General features: G+C 53.4%; 1 protein-coding gene and 1 long non-coding RNA gene across 3 annotated transcripts in view; one reads left to right on the forward strand and one right to left on the reverse strand.

Annotated features, from left to right (window-relative positions):
- Positions 1–26,064, forward strand: part of COL17A1 (collagen type XVII alpha 1 chain) — a 50,698-nt gene extending 24,634 nt beyond the window's left edge. Inside the window, exons 17-57 of one of the 2 annotated variants that reach the window (XM_074373679.1) lie at positions 490–714; positions 1,260–1,481; positions 1,883–1,912; positions 2,266–2,292; positions 3,738–3,764; positions 3,859–3,921; positions 4,659–4,763; positions 5,533–5,595; positions 6,252–6,287; positions 6,881–6,934; positions 7,172–7,207; positions 7,723–7,758; positions 8,416–8,478; positions 9,710–9,745; positions 10,031–10,102; positions 10,978–11,004; positions 11,937–11,972; positions 13,835–13,870; positions 14,144–14,224; positions 15,288–15,323; positions 15,847–15,924; positions 16,811–16,864; positions 16,983–17,024; positions 17,185–17,247; positions 17,852–17,911; positions 18,209–18,235; positions 18,568–18,600; positions 18,682–18,756; positions 19,064–19,114; positions 19,620–19,745; positions 20,423–20,560; positions 21,067–21,135; positions 21,421–21,552; positions 22,126–22,215; positions 22,316–22,426; positions 22,818–22,964; positions 23,237–23,575; positions 24,056–24,193; positions 24,448–24,510; positions 24,661–24,741; positions 25,099–26,064. In XM_074373679.1, the coding sequence (XP_074229780.1) occupies positions 490–714; positions 1,260–1,481; positions 1,883–1,912; positions 2,266–2,292; positions 3,738–3,764; positions 3,859–3,921; positions 4,659–4,763; positions 5,533–5,595; positions 6,252–6,287; positions 6,881–6,934; positions 7,172–7,207; positions 7,723–7,758; positions 8,416–8,478; positions 9,710–9,745; positions 10,031–10,102; positions 10,978–11,004; positions 11,937–11,972; positions 13,835–13,870; positions 14,144–14,224; positions 15,288–15,323; positions 15,847–15,924; positions 16,811–16,864; positions 16,983–17,024; positions 17,185–17,247; positions 17,852–17,911; positions 18,209–18,235; positions 18,568–18,600; positions 18,682–18,756; positions 19,064–19,114; positions 19,620–19,745; positions 20,423–20,560; positions 21,067–21,135; positions 21,421–21,552; positions 22,126–22,215; positions 22,316–22,426; positions 22,818–22,964; positions 23,237–23,575; positions 24,056–24,193; positions 24,448–24,510; positions 24,661–24,741; positions 25,099–25,151 (3,281 nt within the window). In that variant the 3' untranslated portion in view covers positions 25,152–26,064. The remainder of the gene's footprint in view (positions 1–489; positions 715–1,259; positions 1,482–1,882; positions 1,913–2,265; positions 2,293–3,737; positions 3,765–3,858; positions 3,922–4,658; positions 4,764–5,532; positions 5,596–6,251; positions 6,288–6,880; positions 6,935–7,171; positions 7,208–7,722; positions 7,759–8,415; positions 8,479–9,709; positions 9,746–10,030; positions 10,103–10,977; positions 11,005–11,936; positions 11,973–13,834; positions 13,871–14,143; positions 14,225–15,287; positions 15,324–15,846; positions 15,925–16,810; positions 16,865–16,982; positions 17,025–17,184; positions 17,248–17,851; positions 17,912–18,208; positions 18,236–18,567; positions 18,601–18,681; positions 18,757–19,063; positions 19,115–19,619; positions 19,746–20,422; positions 20,561–21,066; positions 21,136–21,420; positions 21,553–22,125; positions 22,216–22,315; positions 22,427–22,817; positions 22,965–23,236; positions 23,576–24,055; positions 24,194–24,447; positions 24,511–24,660; positions 24,742–25,098) is intronic. The other variant, XM_074373680.1, reaches the window with a different exon arrangement.
- Positions 3,661–15,909, reverse strand: LOC123613132 (uncharacterized). Its single transcript, XR_012510139.1, has 6 exons — positions 15,798–15,909; positions 13,118–13,237; positions 11,336–11,450; positions 6,218–6,322; positions 4,860–4,960; positions 3,661–3,816 (listed from the first exon to the last, which is right to left on the reverse strand). It is a non-coding gene; the product is annotated as an uncharacterized LOC123613132 (long non-coding RNA).
- Positions 26,065–27,773: the final 1,709 nt, after the last annotated feature.

Below are 27,773 nucleotides of genomic sequence, written 5' to 3' on the forward strand. Positions count from 1 at the left end.
TGTGTGTAGGGATTACAAAGAAAGAGCTGTGTGAGCAGAGATGTGGTGATGGAACTCTTCAGGTCTGAGCATAAAAAAAGATGCAGGAGGCTGTGGCAGATGCATACTCGTAATCAAGAATTTTAAGCCTGGGGCTATGTGCTCTAGCCTCTGCTAATTACTTACTTAAATATGCCTTATTTCCTTCAACAACCATCTCATGAAGAAAGCAAACTTTAAATCCTATTTTATCAAGAAAAAAGAAAGAAAGAGAGAGAGAAAGGAAGAAAGAAAGAGAGGTTAAGTGACCTTCTCAGGGTCACACAGCTCAAGCCCAGGATTGTGAGACTTCTGCTCTTTGCCCACGGCAACCCTGTGCTCATTCCAGGAGCCACACAGGAAACGGAAAGCTTCACTCAGGCCCAGAGGGAGTCACCAAAAGTTAGAGAATTTGCAAGGCAGAGGGCTCGAGCTGCCCGCCCTCACCCTACCCTGTCCTCTCTTCCACAGACATCCACAGCTATGACCACCGCCGTGGCGGTGGCGGAGGCGGTGGCGGAGGCTTTGGCGGCAGCACTGGCGTTGGCGGTGTTGGCAGTGGAGGCAAGGGCTCGTGGGGGGCAGCGCCAGCCTGGTGCCCCTGTGGTTCATGGTGCAGCTGGTGGAAGTGGCTGCTGGGCCTGCTGCTCACCTGGCTGCTGCTCTTGGGACTGCTCTTTGGCCTCATTGCTCTGGGTATGTGGTGACAGCGGCCCTGCTGCCCATTTAGGAGGGCCAGAATCAGCACGTGCACCAAGTTGGGGCCAAGGGCCCCAACCATCAGCGCAGACCCCTTGTTAATACAGATGAGGAGACTGAGGCTCCAGGAGGCATCCGACAATGGCCACTCGGTGCCAGAGCTAGGACTCTAATACAGGGCCCTGTCCCTGTGGCAGCCTGCTCTGAGCATTCAGCTGTCCTTAATTATCAGGCCAGGCCTTTCATAGCCTTTTAACTTTCCACATTCGTTGGCTCTCACCCAGCTCCCCAGCAGGGTGAGGACAAGCTCTGTCACCATCTCAGATGATGGCCAGGCTTCTTCAAGGCTTGGTTCCGATTTTGAGTAGCTCATCCCACTTGCAGCTACAACCAACAATCTCCATGTAAAATATTCCAACAAGACATCCCCAGGCCTGAAGAAGCTGCCACAGACCCCAGAGCCCCTGGCAGGATGCACGTGTGCTTGGGAGGCTCCACTCCAGGCCCCTGTGGCTGACACTGCCTCCGTGTGTTCTTTTCAGCCGAGGAGGTGAGGAAGTTGAAAGCACGGGTGGATGAGCTGGAGGACATCGGGGGCAGCCTGGTACTTTACAACAAGAAGATGGAGAGCAGAAAGCAGGACCCCCTGCAGGGTGTCAACCCCGACCTGACAGCGAGTGTGGGGACATCTGGGCTTGGAGACTACAGCCAGGAGGAACTCTGGCAGTTCGTGAGGGGCAAGCTGATGATGGAACAGGAAAACGGTGAGTACATCCCAGGGCAAATGTCCGGCCGGCTCCTGGTCCCAGCTCCTGTGCCTCTGTGTGGAGCAGTACCCATCCAGGGCACTCTCAAGCTCCCCCCATTCAGCCCCTTGACAGCCCTGGGAGGGAGGACCTGTGTTGTGATCCCATTTTCAGGTAAGAAAACTGAGACTTAGAGAGAATTGCCCAAGATCAAGATCGCACAACTTAAAAAAAAAAAAACACACAACTAGCCCACTTTAGAATCTGATTGCCAGTCTTAGCCTCAGTTTCTTCCCACTATAACATGGTGATCCCGTGTGTGTGTGTGTGTGTGTGTGTGTGTGTGTGTGTGTGTGTGTGTGTGTGTGTGTATGGCACAGAAGATGTTCAGCTAACTCAGGCTTTACTGTCTCTTGCAGGGAATCTCCGAGGAAGCCCTGGCCCTAAAGGTATTGCAGTGGATGGACCCCTTTCCCTGCTTTCATCTGGGGGAATTGGAAAACTTTTCTTTTTTCCAAATTGAAGGATGAGCAGTGGAAAGATCTTACAGAGTCTGTTGGGAGGGTTGAGAATTGGCTTTACAGTCAGAATATCTCAGAACGGGAAGGAAACAAAGGCATAGTCTAAGAGAGGCCAAGTGATGTGCCCAAGAGACAGTGATGGAGACCGAGGGAGCCACAACATAGGCCAGCTCACCCTGAAATGTGGTTTACCTGCTGTCAGCTGGTCTTAAGATACTAGGGGAGAAGGACCCCTTGGGGTTTCACCCCATCTCACAGTTTTCGTATCTTTCTGATTTTAGGTGACATGGGAAGTCAAGGCCCTAAAGGTAAACAGAACATGGAAAGTTTTACCTTAAATATTAGTGAGCATTGACGGTTTAAAACAATCAACGAGTGTCAGAAGAGGCACCTCCCACTCACCCTGGCCATCTCCCTGCTGTGGTAGGACTGTGAATTGCAGAGCAGCCTGCAGACCCTCAGGCTTTGAGGGGCAGGGGTGTCAGGACAAAGCAGGGCTACATCTCTGGGGGCAGCACTGTCCCTGGTCTCTTCTCAGGGACTCCCAGAACAAGGACCCTGGGCCTACATGTCCCCCAGCTCCAAAGGGCAGCCTCAGGGCCTGTTACTGCACAACCCCGGGGAAAGCTGGAGAAGTAAGGATTCCTGGGCTCTGCCAGGAAATCAGCTCCTGGATCAGATGCTCTGGGGCTGGACCCCCTCCCCCAAGGTTAATTCTGATGAACAGGTCAGGAATCAGCCCTCCAGGTGAGCAGCCTACTCTCGGGGGTCTTAGCTGGGAGGCTGAGTGTAAACCCACCAGTCAGGAATGGTGCTCCTGTGCAGGAAATTCAGCAGGAGCAGCACCATCTGCCTTCTGGGGAAGAGGGGGAAGCCCAGCAGGGAGGCAGGACATAGTCACAGGAAAAGGGGCCCCTCAGTGTTGGTTAGCTGAGGGACAATCACATGCTGACTTGTGTGGCACACATTCAGTTGCCATAGGAAACTGATATATGTCCCCAGAAAAGTGGTTTGACGGGACAGGCCCATGGGTGGGAGGAAGAGCTTTCCCATCGCAATGACCACAGCAGTGCCCCTTGATCTAGCTGAGTGGGGTTCACAAGCTTTAGGGGGTATGGGAATTGCCTGAAGATTCTGGGCCCCACTCCCAGAGCCTCTGATTGAACAGGTGTGGGTGGGGCCACGAGTCTGTGGTCTGGGTCACCCCAGGTGGTTCTGAGGTCAGGGGTGCAGGGTCGAATCCTTACTGGCGACAACAGGCTCGCCCCCTCTCCTCAGCTCCACCTCCCTTCCCAGCTCCACCTCCCTTCCCAGGAGATGCCAGAGCAGGAACTGGGGTTCCTCCACTTGACGGCCCTCCACCTCTCGTCAGGATTCCCTGTCCCCATACACGCCCCAAGTCACTGCCTCGGCCCCTCTTCCGCCAAGATTCCAGCTGGCTGGCCACACAGCCCACCCCCGACCATGATGACCATGGAGACTAATGGTCCCGGAGCCCCTGGCCCTGCAGTGGCCATGAAACACAAGTGCCCAGCCAAATCTGAATTACAGATAAGCAACAAATCATTTTTCACTCTAAGTATGTCCCAAATACTAAAAATTTGTTCATTGTTTATCTGCAGTTCAAACTTAACTGAGCGTCCCATATTTTCACTTGCTAAATTTGGTAATCGTACCTGAATTTTGCTGGTGATGCCTTTTGGTGATTGGCCCAAGTCCTCTGCTGACTTCTGTCTTCTCTCTGTTTCCACAGGAGATCGAGGCTTCCCTGGGACTCCAGGTGCGTAGACTCTGGTGCTGCTGCTGGGCTGCAGGCTGCCCTGTCCTGGCCCCTGGGGGGAAAGCAGGGCTGAGCTATTCTCGTGTGTCCACAGGTATCCCCGGGCTTTTGGGCCACCCAGGTCCAGAAGGACCAAAGGGACAAAAAGGCAGTGTGGGTAAGAACGGCTTTTCCATTCACTTATTCCCTCATTGCTTCATTCAGTTAACATTTGTTAATGTGTGCCAGGCCTGCTGTGTGCCAGGCCCTGTCCTAGGGGCTGGGGAGACAATGGTGAACAAAACAGGGAACCCCTGCCTATGTTTGGGTGGAGATAAGCAGTAGACATGATAAATAAGTGAAGTTCACAGAGGGCAGGAGTGGTTTGTGAAATAGGAAGACAGAACCCAGCAGGGCACTGGGAGTGCTGAGGGGGTAATTAAAATAGGGCCATCAAGGAAGGCTGACTAAGAAGGTGCTGTTTGAGCAAAGATGTGAAGGGGGTGAGGGAGCCGGGCCTGTGGAGATCTGGGGGTAAACATTCAAGGCAGAGGAGCAGCTGCAGGCCCCAGGGCAAGGGTGTGGCTGTGTGGCTAGGAGCTTGGGGAGGAGACCCAGGCTGGAAACCACGAAGGAGGTAGAGAGTCAAGAAGGAGGGGCCCTGGAGGCCTTGTAAGGACTTTGGCTTTTGCTCCCAGTGAGTTGAGAAGCCATCTGCATGTTGGGGCAGAGGTGGGACATGATCCGCTTGCATTTTTAAACTCTATGCCTCTGCACTAAGCCTGGGCTGCAGAGGGAGAGGCTGGGAGACGAGGGCAGAGGCTCCAGGCAGGCATCCTGCCAGCGAGATGCTGCCTGTGGCCCTTGAGCTGCAGCACTGGGCCCTAACTCTGCGGTGGCCATTCCTGTCTTTAGGAGAGCCCGGCATAGAGGGACCCATGGGCCAGAGGGGTCGAGAAGGCCCCATGGGACCTCGTGGTGAACCAGGGCCCCCTGGGTCTGGAGAGAAAGGAGACAGAGGTAAGAGGTGATTCCTTCACCAGGAGGGTTAGCTGTGTCCACGCCTCATCCTTCCATCGTCACCCTCCCCCCAACTAGCATTTGCTGAGCACCCACCTTGAGCCAGGGTCTGTGCTGACCCCGCAGAGACAGTGGTCTAATGACAGGGCACGGGCTGAGCTGTGGGTTCAGGCCTAGGGCTGAGACCCCTGCAGTGCCTGGAATCCACAGAGAATATGGTCACGGGGAGAAAAGGTCCTCTCAGATGGGGGTAGGGAAGAGTGCGGGCTGAGGTGGAAAACTCAGGTCGGGCAGAGCCCCAGGGAAGGCAGAGTGGGTGTGCAGGGCCTGGAGCCTCTCATGCCTGGAAGGAAGCAGGGGAAGCCTCAGACACAAGCCCAGCCCTGGAGGCAGCTGGGAAGATTGTACAGTTAGATTCTTAACCATGAGTCTGCTTTTATCAGCGCAAACCAAGCACAGACACCAGTAACTCTCAATACCAAAAGATCATGAGCAAGAAGCTTATTTTTAGCTTCACTTTCTCTTTAAAATATTGCTTAACTAGGCAACAAATATATATTTACTACCTACTGAATGCCAGACTTCATGTAATATAAAGGCTTTGAATGTGGAAGGTGTTTTGCTGATTCTTGGCCTCACAGAGGCGCCAAATAGATCAGAGACCACTAGCAGGGTGGGAAGCATCCCACTCACTCCCTCAAATGACACCACTGGGCTGAGCTGGCAACCAAACTGGGGGGACCCTCTCAGAATACTCATTTCTCCTCAGGGGCTGCTGGTCAACCAGGTATTCAAGGTCCACCTGGTGTCCCTGGTTCTGTGGGTCCCAAAGGTAAGTCAAGTGTCCAGATGGTACCCAGTTTGCCATGTCCAGGATGGATCTCAGAGGTCCAGGCACTGGGATTCCAGACAGCCCTAACCCATGGCCCCAGGCCTGTGTGGGGGTGATGGGCCCAGAGAGGGTCCCCCCACAAAGGAGTCCCTGGCATCAGGATCAGGGCTGCACTTTTGGCTCCATGGTGCATTTGCTGCCACGTTTCCATCTCTCTTCTATGGCCCTGTTATGTGGCCCCAAAGTGAGTGGATGGATCAGGAAATCAGAAGCTAGACAATGTCCTTGCCGGCTGGGGCCTAGATGCGCACATTCAAGAGCAACGTCTGGACCACCCAGGCAAATGGGGCCTTCTCACAGTGCGATGCCCATCTGGTCACCTCTCCTCCCTGCCCCAGCCTCAGCCCACATGTTTGACTCTGACCGGGAAGGAGCAAGGAGTCTTGATCCCAGCAGCTGCAGCTTCCTCCCTAAGGAGGACTTTGCACCGGGGTTACTCCAGACCCACAGACTCTCGAATCCTCATAAGAATCTGCACTGTGCGACACACACAAACAGGCCTCACCTGGAAGTACGCCCCCCTACCTCCCACTCACCATCGCATCCCTGGCCCATGCCTGACCTTCTGATAAACATTGTCATGTCATCTTCTTCAGGTTCCAGTGGCTCTCCTGGCCCACAGGGTCCCCCAGGTGGGTAGCCTTCTTCTTATAAATAGATGCCATTTCTGGGGCAAAGAAAGGGGATATTAAAAGGGAAAACAAACATTTTTAAAGCAAAAGAAGCAATTATAAAGAGAGTCACCTGGAGACATAAAACACATGTCTGCTCATGTGTCCCCTGCTGCCAAGGTCAGGTACCTGACGGGTCCCGTGAGACCTGTTCTGACCTGACTTGAGCACAAGGCCCTCCAGTGACTTCAGCAGCAGGTGGCTCTCATCCTGCCTTGATCTGAGCAAAGTGCCAGCCTCCACCTCATCCCCTCTGGGCCAGAGCCCATCCCGCTGTCCTGGGAGGCTCAAACTGCAGCCCATACTGTAATGCAGGCCAACATCTCTGCCAGGGTCCCATGGGGAGTCCTCGTGCCGGGCCTAGTAATCTCAGGGACAAGGAACCTGGACCAGGATAATATAGCAGGGACATGGGGACGAGTCTGTAGACACTTAGCACCAAGGTGTGTGTGCCTTGTGTGTGCCTGGCACATGTGTGTGCATGTATACAAGCATGTCCATCCCTTCCAAAGCTGAGCACACTCACCCACCTGTGTGGTTCCCTCTGCCTGCAGGCTCCATAGGTCCCCAAGGACTCCGAGGCGAAGTGGGACTCCCTGGTATCAAAGGTAAGCTGGGGGAGGAGTTGGAGAGAGGGGACATCCCTCTGTTGATGCTACTCAACAAGGAGGTCTAGGGGGACAGGGAGGATCTGGTGGACAAGAGCAAAGCTGAGCAGGCCAAGAGGTGTGTGAGGGGAAGGGGCGGTCAGGACAGCAGGGCAGCCTGTCTTCAGACTCAGACTCTGCCCCTTCCTGGTCTTCCTGCCAAGACTCTTTACACTAAGGTGTCCATTTCCTTTTCAGGTGACAAAGGGCCTATGGGACCACCAGGACCCAAAGGTAAGCTGTTCTCCTGCTGCTCGGCTATCACCACAGTCTGCCAATTCCTGAGACCCAGATGTGACCCAGAGGTCTGAGAACTCAGATGCCTTGGCTACTGGACCCTGAGGCCGGGAGGGATTTGAGATTCCAGTCCAAGCTCTCAAATAGGGAAACTGAGGCACACAGAGGGGAAACAAAGCACCACCATCATTGTACTGTGGTTGGGTGGTCCTTGGGGGTGGCAAGGACACAGCACTGAGACTTCTCCCCTCTAGTCTGGTCCCCCTTGTGCTCACAGCACCCACGGGTGCAACAGCAGGGGCTGGGTCATTTGTGGGTGGGCCCTGACCCAGGAGAGATCTAGCGTGCTTTTGGGGCTTTATGAATGCCAGGTTCTTGCCAACATTTAGCAGACAGCAGCTTACAGGTACGCTGGGAACCGTTCTGCAGCCAGGGGTCCCTCTTGCTGGGTGAGATTGCTCCTGTGCTCCTGATTGATAGTTCCCCCTCCCCCTGCTCCATGTTTGTTTTAGGTGACCAGGGTGAGAAAGGACCTCGAGGCCTCACAGGTCAGTCCCACACAGGAATCTGCTGTGACCCACTAAAGGTGTTTTGTAAATCCATTGGGAACTGGAGGTGGGAAAAAAAATACAGAAGAATGAGACAGAATCTCTGTCTAAAGACCTTCAGAGAACTTGCAATCTAGAAAAAAGCAAGACAAGATAGAATAAAGCACTGAATGGAGTATAAACCAGCATCAGCATGTATGGTCCAGATGGCAATGTTCAGGGCAGAAGAGGGAATCTATGATTGTCTCTGATTCTTTTGAAGAATTCAGCTGGAAAAATGAAGCTTTTCCCAAAGTAGCAGAAAGTTTGCTCTACTTGCACCCCTACATCCACTTACCTCCTGACAACTTGCATGATTAAAAAGGAAATTAATAGTACTAGTGCTTTGGCTACAAGAGGCAGCTTTTGGTTGCCAAGGAAATAAGACTCATACATAGGCCCCTTCAGGCCAGGTGTGGCCTCTGGCCCAGCCTGTGCCTGCTGCCGGGGATGGGAAGCCTGATGTTAGAAGCGAAGCTGGCGCCGCGTCCCCCACCTCTGGTTGGCACGCCATGCTTCTCTGGTTGGCGAGGTGGCAGGCTTGGTGGTGGACAGGGAAGATGCAATGCTGCACCCCTGTCAGTCACCTCCAACCAGCTAAGTCCATTTCCTTTGCAGGTGAGCCCGGCTTGAAAGGTTTGCCTGGTGCTATGGGCGAGCCCGGTGCTAAAGGAGCAATGGGTGAGTGTCTCAAAGCAACTGACACCATGGGTCTGCCCTGTTCCCGTCATCATCCTGGCCGTAGAGTTGAGATCCTTCTAGAGTTGTGTCTCCCGTTGTCTGATCTGCCCACCCCTGGTAGAGATTCTGTTTACAGGCTCTTCCTAGATCTGGACATCCTTCTTGGGGCTCAGGGAACTACTGTCTCTGATGGTTTCTTACTGCTCAGGGGAGGGGAAAGTTTGGCAGGGTATGGTCCATCCACCCTGGTTCCTGCATCTAAGCCACTCAGGCCCCTGGGAAGGACAGACAATGGCTGAGGTCCTTAGAAACCACAGAATTCCAGGCATGGCCCTGATACTCCAGGGCAGGTCTCACAGCCAGATCCAGGGTTCAGCCCTTTTACTCAGGGGCCTGTCAGCCAGGTCAGGGAAGCTGGCCAAAGACCCCACCCACCGCCACCGGGTGGCCAGGCATTTAGTACCACATCCCAGAAAAGTTTAAGCCCCACAAAAGGGGGTGTGGTTCATTCACAATCTCATTCATTTAATAAACCGTTAAGGAGCACTGACTGTATGCAGGACATGGTGCTGGGCAAGAAAGATGCTTTACCACCCTCAAGGAGAGATAAAGCTTGTAGGAGGTGATGAGGGCCATGAAAGGTACAAGGTGCCATGAGGAAACAGTAGAGAGAGGTTCCTTCCAACCAGAAGGACAAAGGAGGTGGATTTTCAGATGGTTCTAAAAAGTAAGGAAGATTTTAATAACAACAATTTAGAAAATTCTATGCAGAGACAATCATATGGAAAGACAAAAAGGTGGGAAAAAGCAAGAGTTGGTCCCAGAAAGACACCAATTTGGACAGAGTTTAGGGTAATGCCTACAACAGAGGAGACAAGATCTGGGAGAATTTTGACCTCCAGGACCTGGTCTAAAAGAGGCCAGCGTGTACTGAGCATCTGGCATGTGCAAGTCCTGTGCCATCCGGCACTGGAGATGCAGTGAGGAGCCATGGAATGGTTCTCCGTGGGAAAAGAGGCAGTTCCGGGTTCAGGAGAAGAGGGCAGGGCAGAAGCTGCACCAGCTGGTGTAACAGCGACAGGGCTTCTTCCCTGTTTGACCGCTAGGAGGGGGAGGAGGGGCTGCGCGGGCCCCACCTGGGAGAACTTGCTGTAAGGCTGTTGGGCAGTTGAGGGAGCGGGTCCCAGAGTAGCTCCCGGAGTCACTGATGAGCTTGGTTCTGCTTTCCTAGGACCTGCTGGCCCTGATGGACACCAAGGCCCAAGAGGTTGGTCACTGATTGCTCTCCTCACTCCCCTGCCTCCCCCGCCTACCACCCTCCCCGCCCTGCCCACATCCCAGGGCACAGCCCCCAGTCCCCTAATCACAGCGCGGCAGGGGCGGGGGGATCCATCCCATGGAAATGTGCAAAGTCTAGGTCTTGTCCCCCTTCTCCCTTCCACCTACCAGCAAGTTACTCAATAAAACCCCAAAACAACACCGGCGCCAATACACTGGCCGGTCACTTGCCTGAAAGGAAAGCATTGCCACATTGGTCATGCTCTCTCTATAGGGGAACAAGGTCTTCCAGGGATGCCTGGAACCCGAGGCTTACCAGGACCTTCTGGAGATCCAGGAAAGCCAGGTAACAGAGTAGGAAAATGGAGCCGGCCCAGCTGCGCGCGTGCGCGCGTGTGTGTGTGTGTGTGTGTGTGTGTGTGTGTGTGTGTGTGTGTGTGTGTCTGTGTCTGTGTCTGTGTGCACGTGCAAGTGCCTTATTCCATTTTCCTCCAGCAGCTTATCAGGGAAGTGCCACAACCGCTGGCTTGTGCTGGGCACAGTGGCTGTGGGTCCTGAAACCTGAGTCACCAAGTCTGGCAACTTGGAAGAGAGAGATCAACATTTGAAAGCAAGGAGTTCTAGAAATGGGCACTAAGTCTCTTAACAATGGCAGAGTTTAGCACCACCTCAGTGCCTTGCTCCTCTGAGCCTTTCCTCTTGGAATGCCCTTGGGTTGTACCCAGACCCTCACCAATAGCCACTAATTTGGGGAGAGCAGCCTTTATTAGGGTCTCCACCAAAGGTCCAGCAGGAGCAAGATCCTCAGGGCTGCAGGAGGAACAAATCAAAACCAGCCAAGAAAGCTGTGAGGGCAAGGCAGCATTCCTCGGGGGACCTGTGAGGAGCTGGGCCTCCTGGCTCCTTTGGCGGGTGCACAGATGGGGAGAACCAAGGAGGGAGCCTAGGGCCAGCATTAGGGGTTGATGAGTGTCTGAACTTTCTGGATTCACAGCACTCAGACGCCAAAGGATCTGTGACCCTAAACAGGCTAAGAACCATCCTCCAAAGGAGCGGTGGGTCCCTTCACTGCGAAGTCCGCAGAACTGCTCTCATCCAGTGCTGGGAGGACCCTGGCATCGGGCTGCCCCAAACCCAGGGTTTGTCCTCCTGCACCCACCAATCCCTCCAGCCTTCTCCTCAGCCCTTCAACTCTCCTCTTCTGTGTTTTGTTTTCCGTAGGTCTCACGGGACCCCAGGGACCTCAGGGTGAGTCATCGGGTGACTCCTTCCTCCAAACGCCATTGCCAAGCCTCCCACTCCAAGCACTCGGCAAACACTTCTCTAGTTACCTTACAGTTCCTCTCCTCCCCTCACTCCCCTAGCAGAAATGGGTTCAGGTCCTTTTACTCTTGAGTCTTGAAAAGCGCCTTAGGAAGGAAAAATATGCACAGAACAATCTAGAAGGCCTTTCTGGGAAAGAAGAGGTTAGATCACGTGCAGTTTCTGCCTGCCTGAGCCAGTCCTCTTTGGTGCAGGAGTTCCATTAGCCCCACAGAGACCCATGTCCCCTGTGGCAGGGTAGGGAGTGGGCACTCACCTCATGCAGAAGGGCCCAGCTTCTCTGGGGCAGCCCCAATGTCAAAGTTGTCCAATAGTGGGACAGTGTGTACCCACTTGGATTTGAGAAACTGTCACCATACCAGCCCCAATTCCTAAGGAAATTAGGCAAAGATGTAAAATAAAATCAAGCAGCAGCTCCCTGCAAGAGCTGAGCTCATAGGGATGTCTTTCAGATACTCCTTGGTGTTCAGTGGACGAAAGAAGAAGGGCCTTGCATCAGCCCTAGGAAGCCCAGCCCCCACTCCCCTCACGGCAGGGGTGGGTGGGGACAGCGGCTGCTCTGCAGGCTACAGGGGGCTCATAACCCAGAGGGACTGGGATCCCCCAAAGCTGAGGCCATGAGCCTCTGCCTCCCTCAAGCCCAGTTGTTGCCCCGTTTCCCAGAGGCTGGGGAGGGCTTAGAGAGAGAGGCTACCAGGAGGGGCCACTGGGTTAAGGCCAAAGGCAGAGCCAGGTGAGTCTGCGGGTTTCAGCCAGCGACTGTGGCTCTGCAGTGACAGAGCACAGGGAACCACCACAGGGTGTCTGAAATTGCAGAAACTTAATCATCCTGACTGACTTGTTTTCCATCACATTAGGTCTTCCTGGTACCCCCGGACGACCAGGGGCTAAAGGTAAGTGATTTTCCAAATCAGATAGTTACTAGTCATTTGGGCAGGAGGGAGGCCCCTCTCTGGCCAGAGCCTGGATCAACAGTGGCATCTAGTGGCTTCAGCAGAAGGCTGTGAGGCCGGGGAGCCAGGGCTCCATTCTGATCAAGTAAGCCCCGAGTCCTCACGCCCCACCCCAGCCCCACACCTCCCTCCCCACAACCCAGAGCCCCGCTTTGGTTCCTGGATGTCTCCAGGCCATCGCTGGAAGAGGATCTGGGAGGGAGCTGCCCCCACCTCTAGAAGCTTTTCCATCCCCTTGCTTACTCTGAAATGCCCCCGCTAGTGCTCTGTCCCCCTCACCTAGGTGTGGTCACCCCAAAATGTGATTCTTCCCTGAGACAGGAACCACCTTGGGTTTTATGGACCACATAAGGCCTCAGTGTGACTGGGACTGTCACCCCCTTTCTGAGAGGGGGCTTTAATGCAGGCAGCAATGCTACCAAGAGGGCAAAGTCAGAGCTCTGAGAGGGGCAGTCATGCTCAGGGCTTTGACCCTTACTCACAGGGTTCTGCACCCTCAGACCCCAACCCTGAGCCAGTCCAGGATAGACAGTGCTCAGGGATGGTCCTCCTTCCGCCCCTGTGGCCCCACGTTCCTGAACCCTGACATTCTGTGAAGTGGCCCTCCATCATAGGCAATCACTGTCAACTTAGGGGGACCTACTTTCCAGAAACTATTTCCAATAAGTGGTTGGGCCAAGGAGTTCTTTCAGGCACATCCCAGGCAGACTTCTGGGTCCACAGAGCTACTCATGGATTGATGGCACCTTTAGTAAGAGATTGGAGGTCTGGGGATTCTGCAGGAGAGACACTCTGCCTTCTTGAGGGCCTATGACTTTTTGTCCAGTGTGCACAAGAGGTGGACATTTTATCTAGTACTGGATTGTGTTCCAACAAAATACACTCAAGTGCTTTCTCCTCTTGGCCTTGACCCCAGGACCTGGCAGAGAGCAAGCAGGACCCATCCCTCTACACCCCCTAAGGGGGAAATCAGTATCGCCCCTCATTGTGTGGATGACTGAATTGCCCACAGACCTTGGGAAATGACAAAAAAGGCCCCCCCAGAACCCCTAGTCGAGGACTTCTCCATTCTCTGCTTCACTCACTTGGTTCTCCAGAGTCCGTGGGTTTCCAATCCCAAGAGGTCCTTCATCGAGAGCCTTGGGAAAGTGTGAATCCCACATCCCCTTCTTGGAAGTCCTCCTCGCACATCGGCATTTCCAGTCCTCCAAGATACAAGACAGAAAAGAGATCTGTTAACCTTTGTGTGGCTCAGGATTTCCCAGGCTTGCCAACCACAGAACCCCCTCTTAAACCTGCACGGCCCCTAATATTGTCCCAGGGACTTCGTGTCCTGAGGAGCACTTGGGAACCAGGCTCCACCTCACAACCTTGCTGCCTCTGTCCTTCAATACTATGACCTTTCAATACTTTCCCCACCTAAGATCTTTCCCAGTAAGAGCCTGCGAAGCTCACTGTGGGAGACGATAGTGTGGGAGGGAGGGGGACTCCCGAATCAGCTAATTCAGGCCTCACTGAAAGGCAAACTCTCCAACATCCATAAACGAAGTCCTGTCTGAGTCCATGCTTCCTCCAAAAGCTAACGTGGGCCAGGAAGATTGAATGCTTGGGCCTCCAGGTTCTCCAGTGCAGAGACTGGTGCTTAATGCATCCCTCTCTCTCCCCTTCAGCTCATTAAAATGCCGTTAGCCTGAGGGTTAGAGGCCCAGGAGTGGGTCTCAAATGCCATCAGAAGCCTTGATGACTTATTGAGCCACTAACTGATCCTGAGAATAACTGCTCTCCTTTTCCTCCCCTCCCAGGTGAACCAGGAACTCCAGGCAGGATCATGACTTCAGGTAGGCAGGCGCTGCACTGTGCACTGGGCAGCTCGCTCGTGTACTGAGCACCTGCCCTGGCCTTGCCTCAAGATCCTCCAAGTCTGTGGGCTTGGTGCTCCGGGCAGGATGTAGAGCTGGGCTCTTCCAGTCAGAAGCAAGGAGGGTTGGGGAACCTTAAAGGTAATGGGAGCAAGAGCTGCTGGCCCAGCCTGGCCCGTAGCCTGGCTTGGGTCCCAGCACATCTGAGCAAGAAGAGTGGGGCTCAGTGTTCCACACGCCTTCTGTTTTCAGAGGGATCATCAACGCTCACTGTCCCAGGCCCTCCAGGACCTCCTGGAGCCATGGGACCTCCAGGACCTCCAGGTGCCCCAGGTCAGTCTGTTTTCTTACTTTGCCCCAGATCAGCATCAGGCCTTGGTTATATTTAACTGTAGCAATGTTCACTCAAATCCTAAAACCCAGGTAGGAACTGGGGGAAGAGTCAGGAACTGAGAAAGCCCCCTTCCAGACGGCCTGTGTGCCCTCGTCACACCCTGGCCAGTAACCCAAGGCCTGTGCAGGTATTGCATCATCAGGTCCCCACAGCACCACTGAGGCTCAGGCAGGTAAATGACTTGTCTTAAATCACATGGCTAAGAAGTAGCAGAGTCAGGGTATAGCCAGGGTCCTCCTGGCCTCCAGAACCAGCATTTGACCAGCCAGAGCACTCGGTCCTCAAATTGTCCCCTCTTGGAAAACAATTTGATAATATGCCGCAAGGGCAATAAAAATGCTAAGAATCTATTTGAAGAAAATATCCCCAAATTGTCCAACAATAATGAGATGACTACAAAAACATGAAGACTTAAAGCTGTTAGCAGATAACAGTGTTCTTTCAAAGAGAATACTTGTTATTGTGTGCTCGGTGGTTACAACTATATTTTTACAAGATAAAAATATGCTGGAAGGAAATGAAATGCCTGCAAGGTAAAGAATTATAGGTGATAACTTTTTTTCATTTCTCCAAAATGCCTGTTATTTTGTTATATCTACTTTTTGATTATTTTAAATGTTTGTGTGTAAATGAACTACATTACTTAACAAGACCAATGTAAGTATGAACCAGTCTTCCCTCTTGATAAACTCCAGGGAGACAGGGGACACTGGGGGCATTTAGAAGTCCCTAACCATTGAAGGACAGTGTCAGAGGGGCCAGTCCTGCTCATCCCAGGAGCCCCAGTGTCTGGCAGAGGAATTCTCACTGTGTGCCAAACGCTGTTCTGGTGTCAGATTGCTTACTGTTCTCAAAGAAGCAAGCTGACCTCTTTGGGCCACTGTTCTATGCCTTGCGAGGAAGCTACTTATGCACCCAGGCACTTGCCTTTTCTTTACTTCTTTCTGAAACTCTGACTCTACATGTGTGATAAAGCCTTTTCTTCCCCAACCCCATTTCCAGGCCCTGCCGGCCCAGCTGGTCTCCCAGGACAGCAAGGTATGTCACCCCCCAAGTCAGAATGCATGACTGAGGCTGTTGGGAGAGACTCCTTCCCATCTCTAAGTGTAATGAGACGGGCGTTTTTGGAAGGGAGGCAAGGGGGCCACCCGGCTCGTCACCCAGGGCCTTGCAAGGTCTCAGCAGCCAGGGGAGACACCACCTCTCACTCTCTTCCCTGTGTCTGAGAAGATAGGGGTCCTCCGGAAAGGAGGGTGGAGGCTCTTGGGTCAGGGTCAAGCTCAGCTATTTTCACAGGCCTCAGGCCTCTTGTGACCAGATCTTGATAATCATGTCACCATCCAGCAATTTATCCAAATACCAAAGACCCAATTCCTCCTGGGGTGTTTCTCTCTGACCCCACCCACCCTTGGCTCAGCCCCGCCCACACTCAGCTCAGCCCCACCCATCCTCGGGAGCTCAGGCTGTGCCCCACCCTGGGCACCTGGGCCACTTCCGGGGGAAAGCACTGACCGATTGCTGCAGGCAGTGCCCACCTCCCAGCTCTGTGTCCTCCCCACAGGCCCGAGAGGGGAGCCAGGACTTGCTGGCGAATCGTTCTTGAGCAGTGGCAGCTCCATCTCTGAGGTCCTCTCCACCCGTGAGTGCCACCACGTTGTCCAGGGCAGGTGACCTGGGGGTGGGAGTGGGCTGAGGCCAGTGGCAGCTGCACCAGTGAGTCATGCAAGCCCTGATGTAAGGATGGCAGTTCCTCTGAAACAGTGCTAGCTGAGAAAGAACAGCAGGGGTTTTCTCAGCTCTGGAGGATGAGTCACGGCGGATAGCACAGCTGTCAGAGGGCCTCTCAGGATTCCAGGAGGACCAGGGTCACGCGGGGCCGCTGGACCCTGCCCTGAGTGTGACTGGAGTGTGCGTCCCCCTCTCTGGAAGCAGTGACGAGGGTCTGTGGGTTCTCAGCCACAGGCCTGGCCTGAGAGGGTTGACTCCTGGGTCCCCCAGTTCTCAAAGTCCTTTAAAAAGCCCAGCAGAGATGCCGCTGGACCTCGCACCTGGGCACCTGGATAGCAAAGACAATGGCCAGCCCTGGTCCAGCAGTCACTGTGTGCCAAACGCTGTGCTGTGAATCCCACTGAGTCTGTTCAAGGCCCTGTGATGTCAGTCGTAGGCCTCTGCTTTACAGCAGAGGAAGCTGAAGCTGAAAGAGGTTGAGAACATACCCAAAGTCATAAGCTGGAAGCAATGGGGCAGGACTTAGACTCAGGCTGTGTGACACCAGAGCCATGCTCTTACTCATCACTGCGTACACCCACATCAGCCATCAGGGAGTTGGACCCAGCTTTGTCCTGCCTCTGAGCCAAAGACACCTCTAGCAGAGGGGGTCCTGGAGGGTCCAGTGCCATGACCCCTGACTCACGGCCCAGGGTGGCAGTGTGAGTATAGGTGCTGGTGATCCTGGTGAGGGGTAAGGCTGGCAGAGAGCAGCCTCATGACAGCTTATGCTCATCTCTGGTTTCTTCTTTCTACAGAGGGTCTTGATTTACGAGGTCCCCCAGGCCCACCTGGACCACCTGGGCCACCAGGTGAGCACCTCAGGGATCTTTGGAAGGTTGGGAATCTTGGGGCAGGTAGCTCAAGGCACTTAGTGAGGAAGCCAAGATACTGGATTCAGCTTTTCCCCTTCCTCACCCTCTTCTACAGGACTGTCCATTCCAGGCCCCCCAGGCCCCCGAGGCCCAGCAGGTAAGACCTGAGCAGTGGGAGGCATGAGACAGTGGGACCCAGAGCCCATGCTTCTTCCCAGTAGGCTCTTAGGAAGGAGCTTCCCTGCCACTTCTCCTCCTGGGCAGGGGTTCCCAGCTGACCCCTTTGCATTAATAAGTCTTGGGGTTCTCTTATTTAGGGGAAGGCTTGCCAGGCCCACCAGGCCCACCAGGCCCACCAGGATCTCTCCGGACCAGCTCAGGTAATGCTGGGGAGCCAAGTCCCTCCCGTCCTCCACCTCAGCCCTAGCCCAGCACGTGCTGTGGTCACAGGCATGCAGCCTTCCTGACCGACTCACCATAATTCCTCCTCCTGACTTTCCACCGTGGGTGTGTTTGCATAAACTCCCTGCTACCTGCTGCATGGAGAGAGGGTGCTGGTGCCACCCCACCCACCCTGAGAGCCACTGGTAGCCTAGCCTGGGGGAGACAGCCAGTTCTGCCCTGGGGGAGCTTCTGGACTGACCAGGGATACCTGGCTCCTGTCCTCAGGGAGCCCAGGTCTGATAAAGTAGGCAGGACATATGCACGTGAAATGGGATAGATGCTGATCGTGTAACATAGAAACAAACGGAAATAACTTTAGAGCAAACATTAGCCCAGAACTTGTCTCTAGTGGAAAATTCATCCACCCATCGACCCATCAACCTGTTTGTTCATTCTTTCTTTATCTTTATTTATTTTTCTACCCACCCATCCATCTGATAAATATTGACTGGGCATCTGCGGAATGACAGGCACTGGGCTAGAGGCTGCTTCCTCAAACACTGCTGCATCTATACTCAGAACTCTTTCTTTCTTCCACAGAGAACTTCTTCTCTGGCCCTCCAGGCCCACCTGGCCCCCCAGGCCCCAAGGGAGACCAAGGTGAGAAGTGTCTTAGGGAGCACGGGAGCCTGTGTGTGCCCCTGCTTAGAGTTTGGATGAGCTGGCGCGTGCCTTCATGCTCCTGCCATATCCCATTAGGAGCTCAGCAGCCTAGAGCAGGGGGGTGGGGAGGCACAGTGGTCAGATGTTGTGCAAAGAATTCCCACCTCTGCACTGTCCCAGGGAGCCCCCAGCTTGGTGTCTACTCCAGCCCGGAGCCCTGTCCCCTCCCCCACAGGCTCCTTGAATCACAGCATCTGGTTGGGTCATGTCTCACAACTCTGCCTTCTCCCTCAGGTCCCCCAGGTCCCCGAGGACACCAAGGTACAGTAGAGCTGGCATCAAACACACCTGGGATGGGGATGGGGTGGCAAAAGATGACCTTCCAAGAGCCCTGAGCTTCTTGAGTTTGGTCCAAATGAGTGAGGGTAGATGTATGTCTCTGATGGCTGAGAATTTGTGTGTGTGTGTGTGTGTGTGTGTGTGTGTGTGTGTGTGTGTGTGTGTGTGTGTGTGTGTGTGTGGTGTTAGCTCCAGGTACTGCCTGGCAGGCAGCGCAGCCCCAGCCATGGTGAACCTTGAGGAGCCTCAGGGCTGGGGCATGGGAAGAGGGAGGGAGGCACAGCTAACTGTCACCTTTCATCTGTGTCCCTCAGGCGAGCGGGGCCTCCCAGGGTTCTCAACCTCAGGTAAGTGCTGAGCACCCGCCACTGCTGGCTCTGCGGGAGCCTCTCCCCACGCTAACTGTACTCTGTGTTATTGGCTTCCAGGCTCCGGTTCTCTTGGACTCAATCTGCAAGGACCACCAGGCCCACCTGGCCCTCAGGGACCCAAGGGTGACAAAGGTCAGTGAAGGTGGTGAAGAGTGGGAGCAAGGCTGGCTCCCAGAGCCCTAATAGAGGGCAGCAAGTACTTATTGGTGCTACAGCCTTGGGAGGAAGAAGAGGCTGAAGAAAGGAGAGCCTGGAGAGAGAAAGGGACAGGGATGGGAGGATCCAGTCTCTGCCCAAAGGGAGCTGTGGTATTATTGCAGAAATGAAACTAAGAAACATGGGACAGTTGTTGAGTCACAAGCTGATAAGTGTGGTTAGGCTTAACCAGGGAAGGCTTCCCGGAGGAGGTGATGCAAACAAAGCTTGTTTTGGATTCCAGGTGATCCTGGAGTCCCAGGGGCTCCTGGCATTCCTGGTGGTCCCTCTCGAGGTAAGAACCAAAAGTGACCAAAATTCTTCGCCCCTTCAAGAGAGTCTGGTCATGCCAGTGAGGATGTTAATTATCTAATCATTCACTTATCCATGATTCAGTGTTGATGAGGTACTTTCTCACGTGCTAGGGTCTCTGAGCTGTCTTTAAGGAGGTTACAAGCAAGTGGGATGGGAGGGAAGAGTGCCTGCACGATAAAGATGACTAACAATGCAGAGCAGAACAGAGCCGGGAGCTAGGGGTTCAGGGGCGAGGTGGGCCGTGTGGGCAGTGAGTAGGTTGCTGAGGGAAAGGGAGGGCTTGTCTGGCGAGTTCCTGCAAGCTCTGTGCCCCTTGCGGACAGTGGCTTTCCTGCCGTCTCTTTTTGGGGAGACCTTCCTCTTTGCCCAGTCCTACTTCTCCTACTGAGGAAGACCCTCCCTCTTCAGACCATGGAAGTATTGCCTGAGCCCCTTCGTCTGACCCCAGGGTGGAGAAACCAACTCAGAGGCTTTCTCTCCTACAGGGGGTTCGTCATCGAACACCATGTTCATGCCGGGCCCACCAGGCCCACCAGGCCCTCCAGGGCCTCCAGGCTCCATCAGCAGCTCTGGCCTGGAGATTCAGCAGTACATCTCTGACTACATGCAGAGTGAGTGCCAGGGTCAGAGTGTGTGTGTGTGTGTGTGTGTGTGTGTGTGTGTGTGAGTCAGAGTGGGGCAGTGTGTGTGTGTGTGTGTGTGTGTGTCAGTCAGAGTGGGGCAGTGTGTGTGTGTGTGTGTGTGTGTGTGTGTGTGTCAGTCAGAGTGGGGCAGTGTGTGTGTGTGTGTGTGTGTGTGTGTGTGTGTGTTGGGGGTGGCAGTCTAAACAGCCAGGCCCAGGTCCTCCACCCTTGGAGCCAGGACTACAGGTCCATGAGCTCCCAGACACCTTCCTTCTCACAGCTGCCCACATACACAGCCTTGCCCTCACCCCAGGAGAGGCTCACACACCCACAAGCCTGGCCACATGCACACACACACACACACACCCCTTCACACCTGTGTGCGTTCCCCCAACCTCATCCCTGTGCCTCAGGGATGTGAGAGTGTGGTTCCCACTGACTGGAGGCTTGCTGGTCCATAGCCCTCGAGCTCCACCTGACCCGGCTCAGGTCTCTGCCCCAGCTTCTCCATCTGTAACAAGAGGAGTCCAGGCTCCCTGCTGGCCCTGCCTTGGCTTGTGTGCGGGGTGGGTTCGGCATTTCATCAAGTGCTTCAGGTCACCTCCATGGGGAGGACACGCCCTCCCAGGGACAAGCTTGACTTTGCTTTATTTCTTTGTTGGCAGGTGACAGTATTAGGTCTTATCTATCTGGAATTCAGGGACCCCCGGGCCCACCCGGTCCCCCTGGGCCTGTCTCCACCATCACGGGTGAGACTTTCAACTACTCGGAGCTGGCCAGCCTCGTTGTGAGCTACTTACAGAGTAAGCCTCTCCCCAGCCCTGTAATGGTATCTTCCTCCCAGGGTCCACTTTTATTCCTGGAGCCTCGTTTCTTAATTTGCTTTTTGCTTTGTCCTTCTTCTGAATGTGATGTTCAATGCTGAATTCACAGTAATCAGGCCACAGGGATCTAACTTTAAAATAGGTTTGTTGAGACCAAGAATGGTGGCCACGCTGCAGAGCCCCTCTTGCGGGTAACGCGTCTGTCCTCAGTATATGAAAATGGATCCTTCCGGTTGGCAGGATCAAGTAGGAGTTAGTCTGAAACATGTTCTTGAAAATAAACTGCATTTTTTACCAAACAAAAACAAAACAAACACAAAAACAACCTTTGACCTTTTCATGCTTTCCAAATGGCCTCCTAATGCCCCCATTCATTCACTTTCCCCAAATGGATGCAGCCGATTAACCAGGTCTTGGTGATTCTGGAGTCATAAGGGCGTTGCTTCAGTACCAGCCAAGCCAGTAACCCATCTCCTTCCCCACAGGTTCTGGGTACAGCATCAGCACGTCCTCTGCCTCCATCTCTTCTGAAGACATCCTGGCTGCGCTCCAGCGTGAGTGGCCTGCCTGGGCTGCAGGGTGGGGCCTTTCTCGCCTCCTGTGAGGCCGTTCCTCAGGACAAGGAGCCACTCCCTCCTTGCTCCCAGCAGCCAGCTAGAAAGGGGGGCATCTGATCTCCCCGCCAGTGCCGGGCAACCAGGCGGGTACTCCTTCACTACCAGGAGCTAGCTGATGTGCCCCTGGGGGCTGAGAACCTCCAGCTCACACATGTCCCGCTGGCCAGTCTGCGGGGAGACCAGCCGGCCGGTGGGCCATGCCAGTGCCCCCTCTCCTTCCAGGGGACGAGGTGCAGCAGTACCTACGTCAGGTCCTGATGGGCCTTCCGCGGCCCCCAGGCGCCGGTGGAGATTGGTCCCTCCAGTCTTTGGACTACGCGGAGCTGAGCAGCCGCGTCCTGAGCTACATGTCCAGTGAGTGTCCACTTCCATAGGTGGGGCTGGCGGGAGGCCTGGGTGAGGACGCGGGTGCTGGACATCCCGGGAATGGCTTCTGACCCTGTCCTGCCAGCCTGCACCCAACCCAGAGGGAAGGAGTGGCTTCGGGGCTGTTCAAACCTGCTGCCCCGAGCAGGTCACGGAGCCTCAGGCTCTTGAGTGTCTTGGGCACCATCCTGAGTGGAATCTGCACACAACTCACACGCACACTTCTCTATACAGAGATAGGCACGCATTTCTCTACACGTGTTCATGCACGTACACACACACACTTGTACACACACGCACACTCCCACACACCAGCAGGAGGGACACAGGCTCTGCTAGACCCATGCACCTCCCTCTCCACGTCCATATCCAGGGTCCTGTCTGCCTTACTCTCTGCCATCTCTTCCTGCTGCCCCAACTCTCCCCTCTCCCAGACCCCACTCCTATTCAGACAGTTGCTTCTGTCTGGCTCCCTCTCTGACCCGGGGTTCCCATTGGTGTTTCTGTCTGCCTTTCCCCATCCGATCTGCATCCTTCACAACTCGGGATTCTGTTCCTCAGGCACTGGAGTCAGCATTGGGCTTCCTGGCCCCCCAGGGCCCCCGGGCTTGCCGGGGACGTCCTATGAGGAGCTCCTCTCCTTGCTCCAAGGTAGGGCTGAGCAGGGCCATTTGAATGGGGGCTTTAGGGTGGAGGGCAGGTCCCTTGGCCCCGGGTGGAGACCAATCCTTGCTCCTCCTTGGTGTCTCAGGGTCTGAATTCAGAGGCATAGTTGGGCCCCCAGGCCCCCCTGGGCCACCGGGGATCCCAGGCAGTGCATGGTCCGGCATCAGCGTGGAGGACCTCTCGTCTTACCTGCAGAGTAAGGAGTGAGGCAGGTGGAGGAGGGCACCCTATCTCAAGGGGTCCCGCAGGTTTGAGCAAGGGCAGTGTGGAGATTTCAGCCCACTCACTGGTCACTTGGTCCCCTGGTGCAGGTACAGGGCTGGGCTCTGGGGCCCTGGAGGGGGACATACTTGCTTCTGGGGTGCCTTCAGTGGCAGGAGGGTATAGTTGCGGGGAGACAGTGCTTCCAAGTCATGAGAGAACTCATGGCCAGCATGTGACCTGGCGCCAAGCCGAGAGCTCCACTCTCAGCAGCAGAAGGGCCGACGTAATCTGGGTTGAATGAGGCTCAGGACTGGGGCCCTCCTTCCAGAGGGGCCTGGGCTAGGAATTCATGGTGACCTTTCTTTCTCTTGCCTCTCCCTTAGCTGCCGGCTTGTCATCCATCCCAGGCCCCCCAGGCCCTCCAGGTCCCCCAGGCCCTCGAGGGCCTCCGGGTGTCTCAGCAGCTCTGGCGACCTACGCAGCTGAAAACAGCGACAGTTTCCGGAGTGAGCTGATCAGCTACCTCACAAGTAGGTGCCCCTGACGTCGCTGTCACTCCTCCGCCCCCTCCCAGACCGTGCTTCTCCCCGTAAAAGGGGCAGGAGGGGCTTGAAGGGACCTGGAGGCCAGACACAAGAGCCCTGGTTGGGAAATCCAGCTTTGTCCCGGACCACAGTCTCCCGCTCGGTGCAAGTTCACAACCTGCTCAGAGGTGTCAAGATCCTGGGAGAGGCCCCCCAACTCCCACTTCTCTGTCTCCTGCCCCCAGACCTGGCCCCACCAACACCGCTTCCCCTCACAGGTCCTGATGTGCGCAGCTTTATCATCGGCCCCCCGGGCCCGCCCGGGCCCCAGGGCCCCCCGGGGGACAGCCGCCTGGTGTCCCTGGACAGCTCCTACAGCCGAGGCAGCAGCTCCTCCTCCTCCTCCTCCTACAGCTCGTCCATGGGCATAGGAGGAGCCAGCGGAGGCTCCCTGGGTGAAGGGGGAGCCTTCGGTCTGGACCTGGGCCTGGGCCGAGGCTACGGGGCAGCAGCAGAAGGCGGCACATTTGGTGGCGAGGGTGTATCGTTTGGACCTGGCTTTGCTGGAGGTCTGGACTACAACGAGCTGGCCGTTCGGGTGTCCGAGAGCATGCAGCGTAAGTGACACCGCAGCCTCGGTGCTGGGGGCCAGGGACGTGGTGAAGGGGGGGCGTGTGAGCATCTCCACATCCAGGAGGACAGTAACTCTGGAATCAGGTGGGCAGGGACCGAAGACCAGGGCCTGGAGCCCCTGCTGCAGGGAACAGACATGCTGGGGTCTTTGTACTTTGTTTTCTTTCTCACGTGCGGTTCTCAGAAGAGCCTGTGACTGTGAAGGTTTTCTGGTGGGGCTGAGGAAAGGTTACTGGCTAAGAGGTCCTTTCTCCCTGTGGCACACCAGCACCGCTGTGCAGCAAGAGCCTGTAATAAAAGCCCACGGAGATGGAGCCCTGTGCCATCAACAGGGGAGACAAAGGACACATGGGGCTCCTCCCTCGCTGCCGCGTCGTCTAAGCTACTGCATTGGGAGTTAGCCACAGGGCACTGTGCTCCCCACATGACCCCTGCTCCCTGGCCCACACTCTGGTGTTTTTCAGGTCAGGGCCTGCTCCAGGGGATGGCCTACACGGTGCAGGGCCCACCAGGCCAGCCTGGGCCCCAAGGGCCCCCTGGCATCAGCAAGGTCTTCTCTACCTACAGCAACATGACCGAGGACCTCATGGACTTTTTCCGAAGTAAGGGCATCCCCTGACTACCTGCCCAACACTTAACTTGCTGCATAGCTCACACAGGGTCTGCTCCGAAGAAACTGGTCTCACAAAAAGCCTTGTTACCACTTGAGATGCTGAAAATGATGAATTCTAAACATTGTTTCCCTCTTATAAGTCCAAACTCTACCACTACCTGCCATGTTAAAGTCTGAACAAATCACTTTACTTCCCAAGTTTCAGGGTGATCCCTAGTCTAAAGCCAGTTTTCCCCCTTGCAGCTTACGGAGCTATTCCAGGACCCCCTGGACAAAAGGGAGAGGTGGGCTTCCCTGGACCCAAAGGTAAGTGATGGCAGGAAACCACCACCAGGATCCTGTATAACAGCTGCCTCTCGTGGGAAGCAGCTCCCTCACCAGTGCTGTGCGGGGACCGTGTGGCCCTCCAGCCTCGCACTGTGCTTGACTTAGCCCTGCCCCACTCTGTCCTCCTAGGTGAGAGGGGCCCTGCTGGACCACCAGGTCGGCCTGGGCCACCTGGCCCTCGAGGGCACAAAGGAGAAAAAGGAGACAAAGGTAAGCCTTAGCTGCCGCAGCTTCTGGAGTGCTGGGAGGCAGACTGTACCCAGAGCCAGACTGAAAATTTAGGCAAAAGCCAATTTCTAAAGGCACATATGGCCAACGACATAATTTGCATAACAATCAAATGAAAGGCCAGGGAGAAAGGAAGGAAAGTGTCCGTGCAGGGAGGAAAAGGAAAACCACGCTGGGAATGAAATGGGGTCATCAATTTTAATAAATGGATAGTCTCACAAAAGAGTCCATCTTTCAAGTCAGTTTTGCAGTAGTCACAGTTGCCGTAATTACCCAAGCAAAAGTCCTCACAGACCAAAAGGTGTTTTTTAACTTCCTATTCATCTTTCAAACTTCTAGGTGACCAAGTCTATGCTGGGCGGAGAAGGAGAAGCATTGCTGCCAGGCCATGAGTGAGCCTTGGCAGAACAGCCCCCTGGACCAGTTCTTGCAGTGGCTTATGGCACTTAGGTCAAAATCTCTCCAGAGGGTAAAAGCTGGAGTCTCACTGTCCTACTGAGACAGCACAGCAAGTAGTCAGCTAGGGTCCTGTCTTAGTCTGGAACAGTATATATATGTATGTAGAATTCATTCCAAGACACAGTCTGTGACAGCTTCACGGGGTGGGCTCAAGTGGCTGCGGGGTGGCAGGATGAGATGGCCTCCCCGCCTCCAAGCCCGAGCCCTCCGCTTATTCAACCCTGACCTAAGGAAGCCAGTTACGTGAAAGTTGGCTCAGGAGTCCTTGAGCTTTGCCTAAGAACGAGCCCAGAAAATGGAAGACGGGATGGGGTGGTTTCCTGGGGTGACACTCGGTGGGGCTGTTCTGGTGAACACCACAAGGCTGTGCTCTTGGCTCCTCTCGCCTCTTCCCTCCGCATTCTCTCTATAGTCATAGGAAAGAGCTGGCTAAGAAGCAACTCTCGCAACTGAAAAAACTTAAGAAATCCACTTCCTTTGGAAGGTGGTGACAGGGTCTCTACTAGTTATTTCTCAATATCTATCACATTCCCACTTGCTTAGAAGTTTGATTGCAGCTAGGCTCTGCGTCCATAGGTCCGTGCTAGAGTTGATAAATATGGTACACTGAACTAGGTTGCAGCCAATAGGAAAAGAAGGGCAGTTGGACAAGGAAGAATGAAGGGGAGAGGAGAGAGAGCAGAATGCCTGACACCCCTGCCCTGCACTTAGGAAATGCATAGGGGACTGGGCACAGTTAGTTTTTAGGCACTTTTCAATGTCTACAAATGTTTATGTGGTCTATTAGATGAAGAGTCATTTCAACTGCAAAATTTCCAATTAAAAGTTTTTTTTCTTCTTTTTTAATATTATGTTTAATGTGATCCATCTAACCAAAAAAAGAAAAGAAAAGAAAATGAAGGAAAGGAGGAAAAGAAAGAAGGAAACAAAATATTTTGGGTTAACTGGGTTTGACTCTAACACCATTACAAACACAAGAAAACATATATAAAACAAATACTAACAGACATAAAGGGATTAATTGATGGGAATACAATAATAGTAGAAGACTTTAACACCCCACTAACATCACTGGACAGGTCTTCCAGACAGAAAGTCAATAAGGCAACGGAGATACTAAATGATTCAACAGAACAGTTGGACTTGGTTGATATTTTTAAGACATTACATCCCAAAACAGAATATATATTCTTTTCAAGGGTTCATGGAACATTCTCTAGGATAGGCCACATACTCTGGCACAAAAGAAGCCTCAACAAATTTAAGATAGAAATTATTTCAAGCATCTTCTCTGATCACAGTGGCATGAAACTAGAAATCAACCCCCAGAAAAACAAATGAGAAAAAAAATGACAGCATGGAGACTAAACAACATGCTACTAAAAAACCAGTGGGTCAACAATGAAATCAGAAAAGAAATTTAAAAATACCTTGAGACAAATGACAATGAAAACAAAACCACACAAAATCTATGGGATGCAGCAAAAGCAGTCCTAAGAGGGAAGTTCATAGTGATACAGACCTTCCTCAAAAAACAAGAACAATCTCAAATAAACAAGCTAGAAGAATTAGAAAAAGAAAAACAAACAAAACCTGAAGTCAACCGAAGGAAATAAATAATAAAGATCGGGGGGAAATAAATAAAATAGAGACTTAGAAAAAATTAATCAAACCAAGAGCTGGTTTTTTGAAAGAGTAAACAAAACTGACAAACCTCTGGCCAGGCTCACCAAGAAGAAAAGAAAGAGGGCACAAATAAACAAAATAAGGAATGAAAATGGAAAAATTATAACCGCTACCACAGAAATACAAAAAATCATAAGAGAATACTGTGAACAACTATATGGCAATAAACTGGACAATTTAGACAAAATGGATGTTTCTAGAAACATACAGTCCACCAAAACTGAATCAAGAAGAAACAGATCATTTGAATGGATCAATCACTCTAAGTGAAATAGAATCAGCAATAAAAATCTTCCCTGCAAACAAAAGTCCAGGACCAGATGGCTTCACTGGGGAATTCTACCACTCACACAAAGAAGAGCTCATACCAGTCCTTCTCAAACGCTTCCAAAAGACTGAAGAGGAGGGAATATCCCAAACTCATTCTATGAAGCCACCATCACCCTGATACCAAAACCAGACAAAGACATTACCAAAAAAGAAAACTATAGGCCAATATCATTGATGAACATAGACGCAACAATCCTCAACAAAATATTAGCAGAGTCCAACAGCACATAAAAAAGATTATACACCATGATCAAGGTGGGTTCATCCCAGGGACACAAGGATGGTTCAACATACACAAATCAATCAATGTGATACATCACATCAACAAGAAAAAGGACAAAAATCAAATGATCATCTCAATAGATGCAGAAAAAGCATCTGATAAAATTCAACACCCATTTGATAAAACCTCTCACCAAAGTGGGTATAGAGGGAACATATCTCAACATAATAAAAGCTATATATGACAAACCTACAGCCAGCATAGTACTCAGCAGGGAAAAGCTGAAAGCCTTCCCACTAAAATCTGGAACAAGACA

Source organism: Camelus bactrianus, chromosome 11 (genome assembly GCF_048773025.1).
Source record: "Camelus bactrianus isolate YW-2024 breed Bactrian camel chromosome 11, ASM4877302v1, whole genome shotgun sequence".
NCBI classification, from domain to species: Eukaryota; Metazoa; Chordata; class Mammalia; order Artiodactyla; family Camelidae; genus Camelus; species Camelus bactrianus.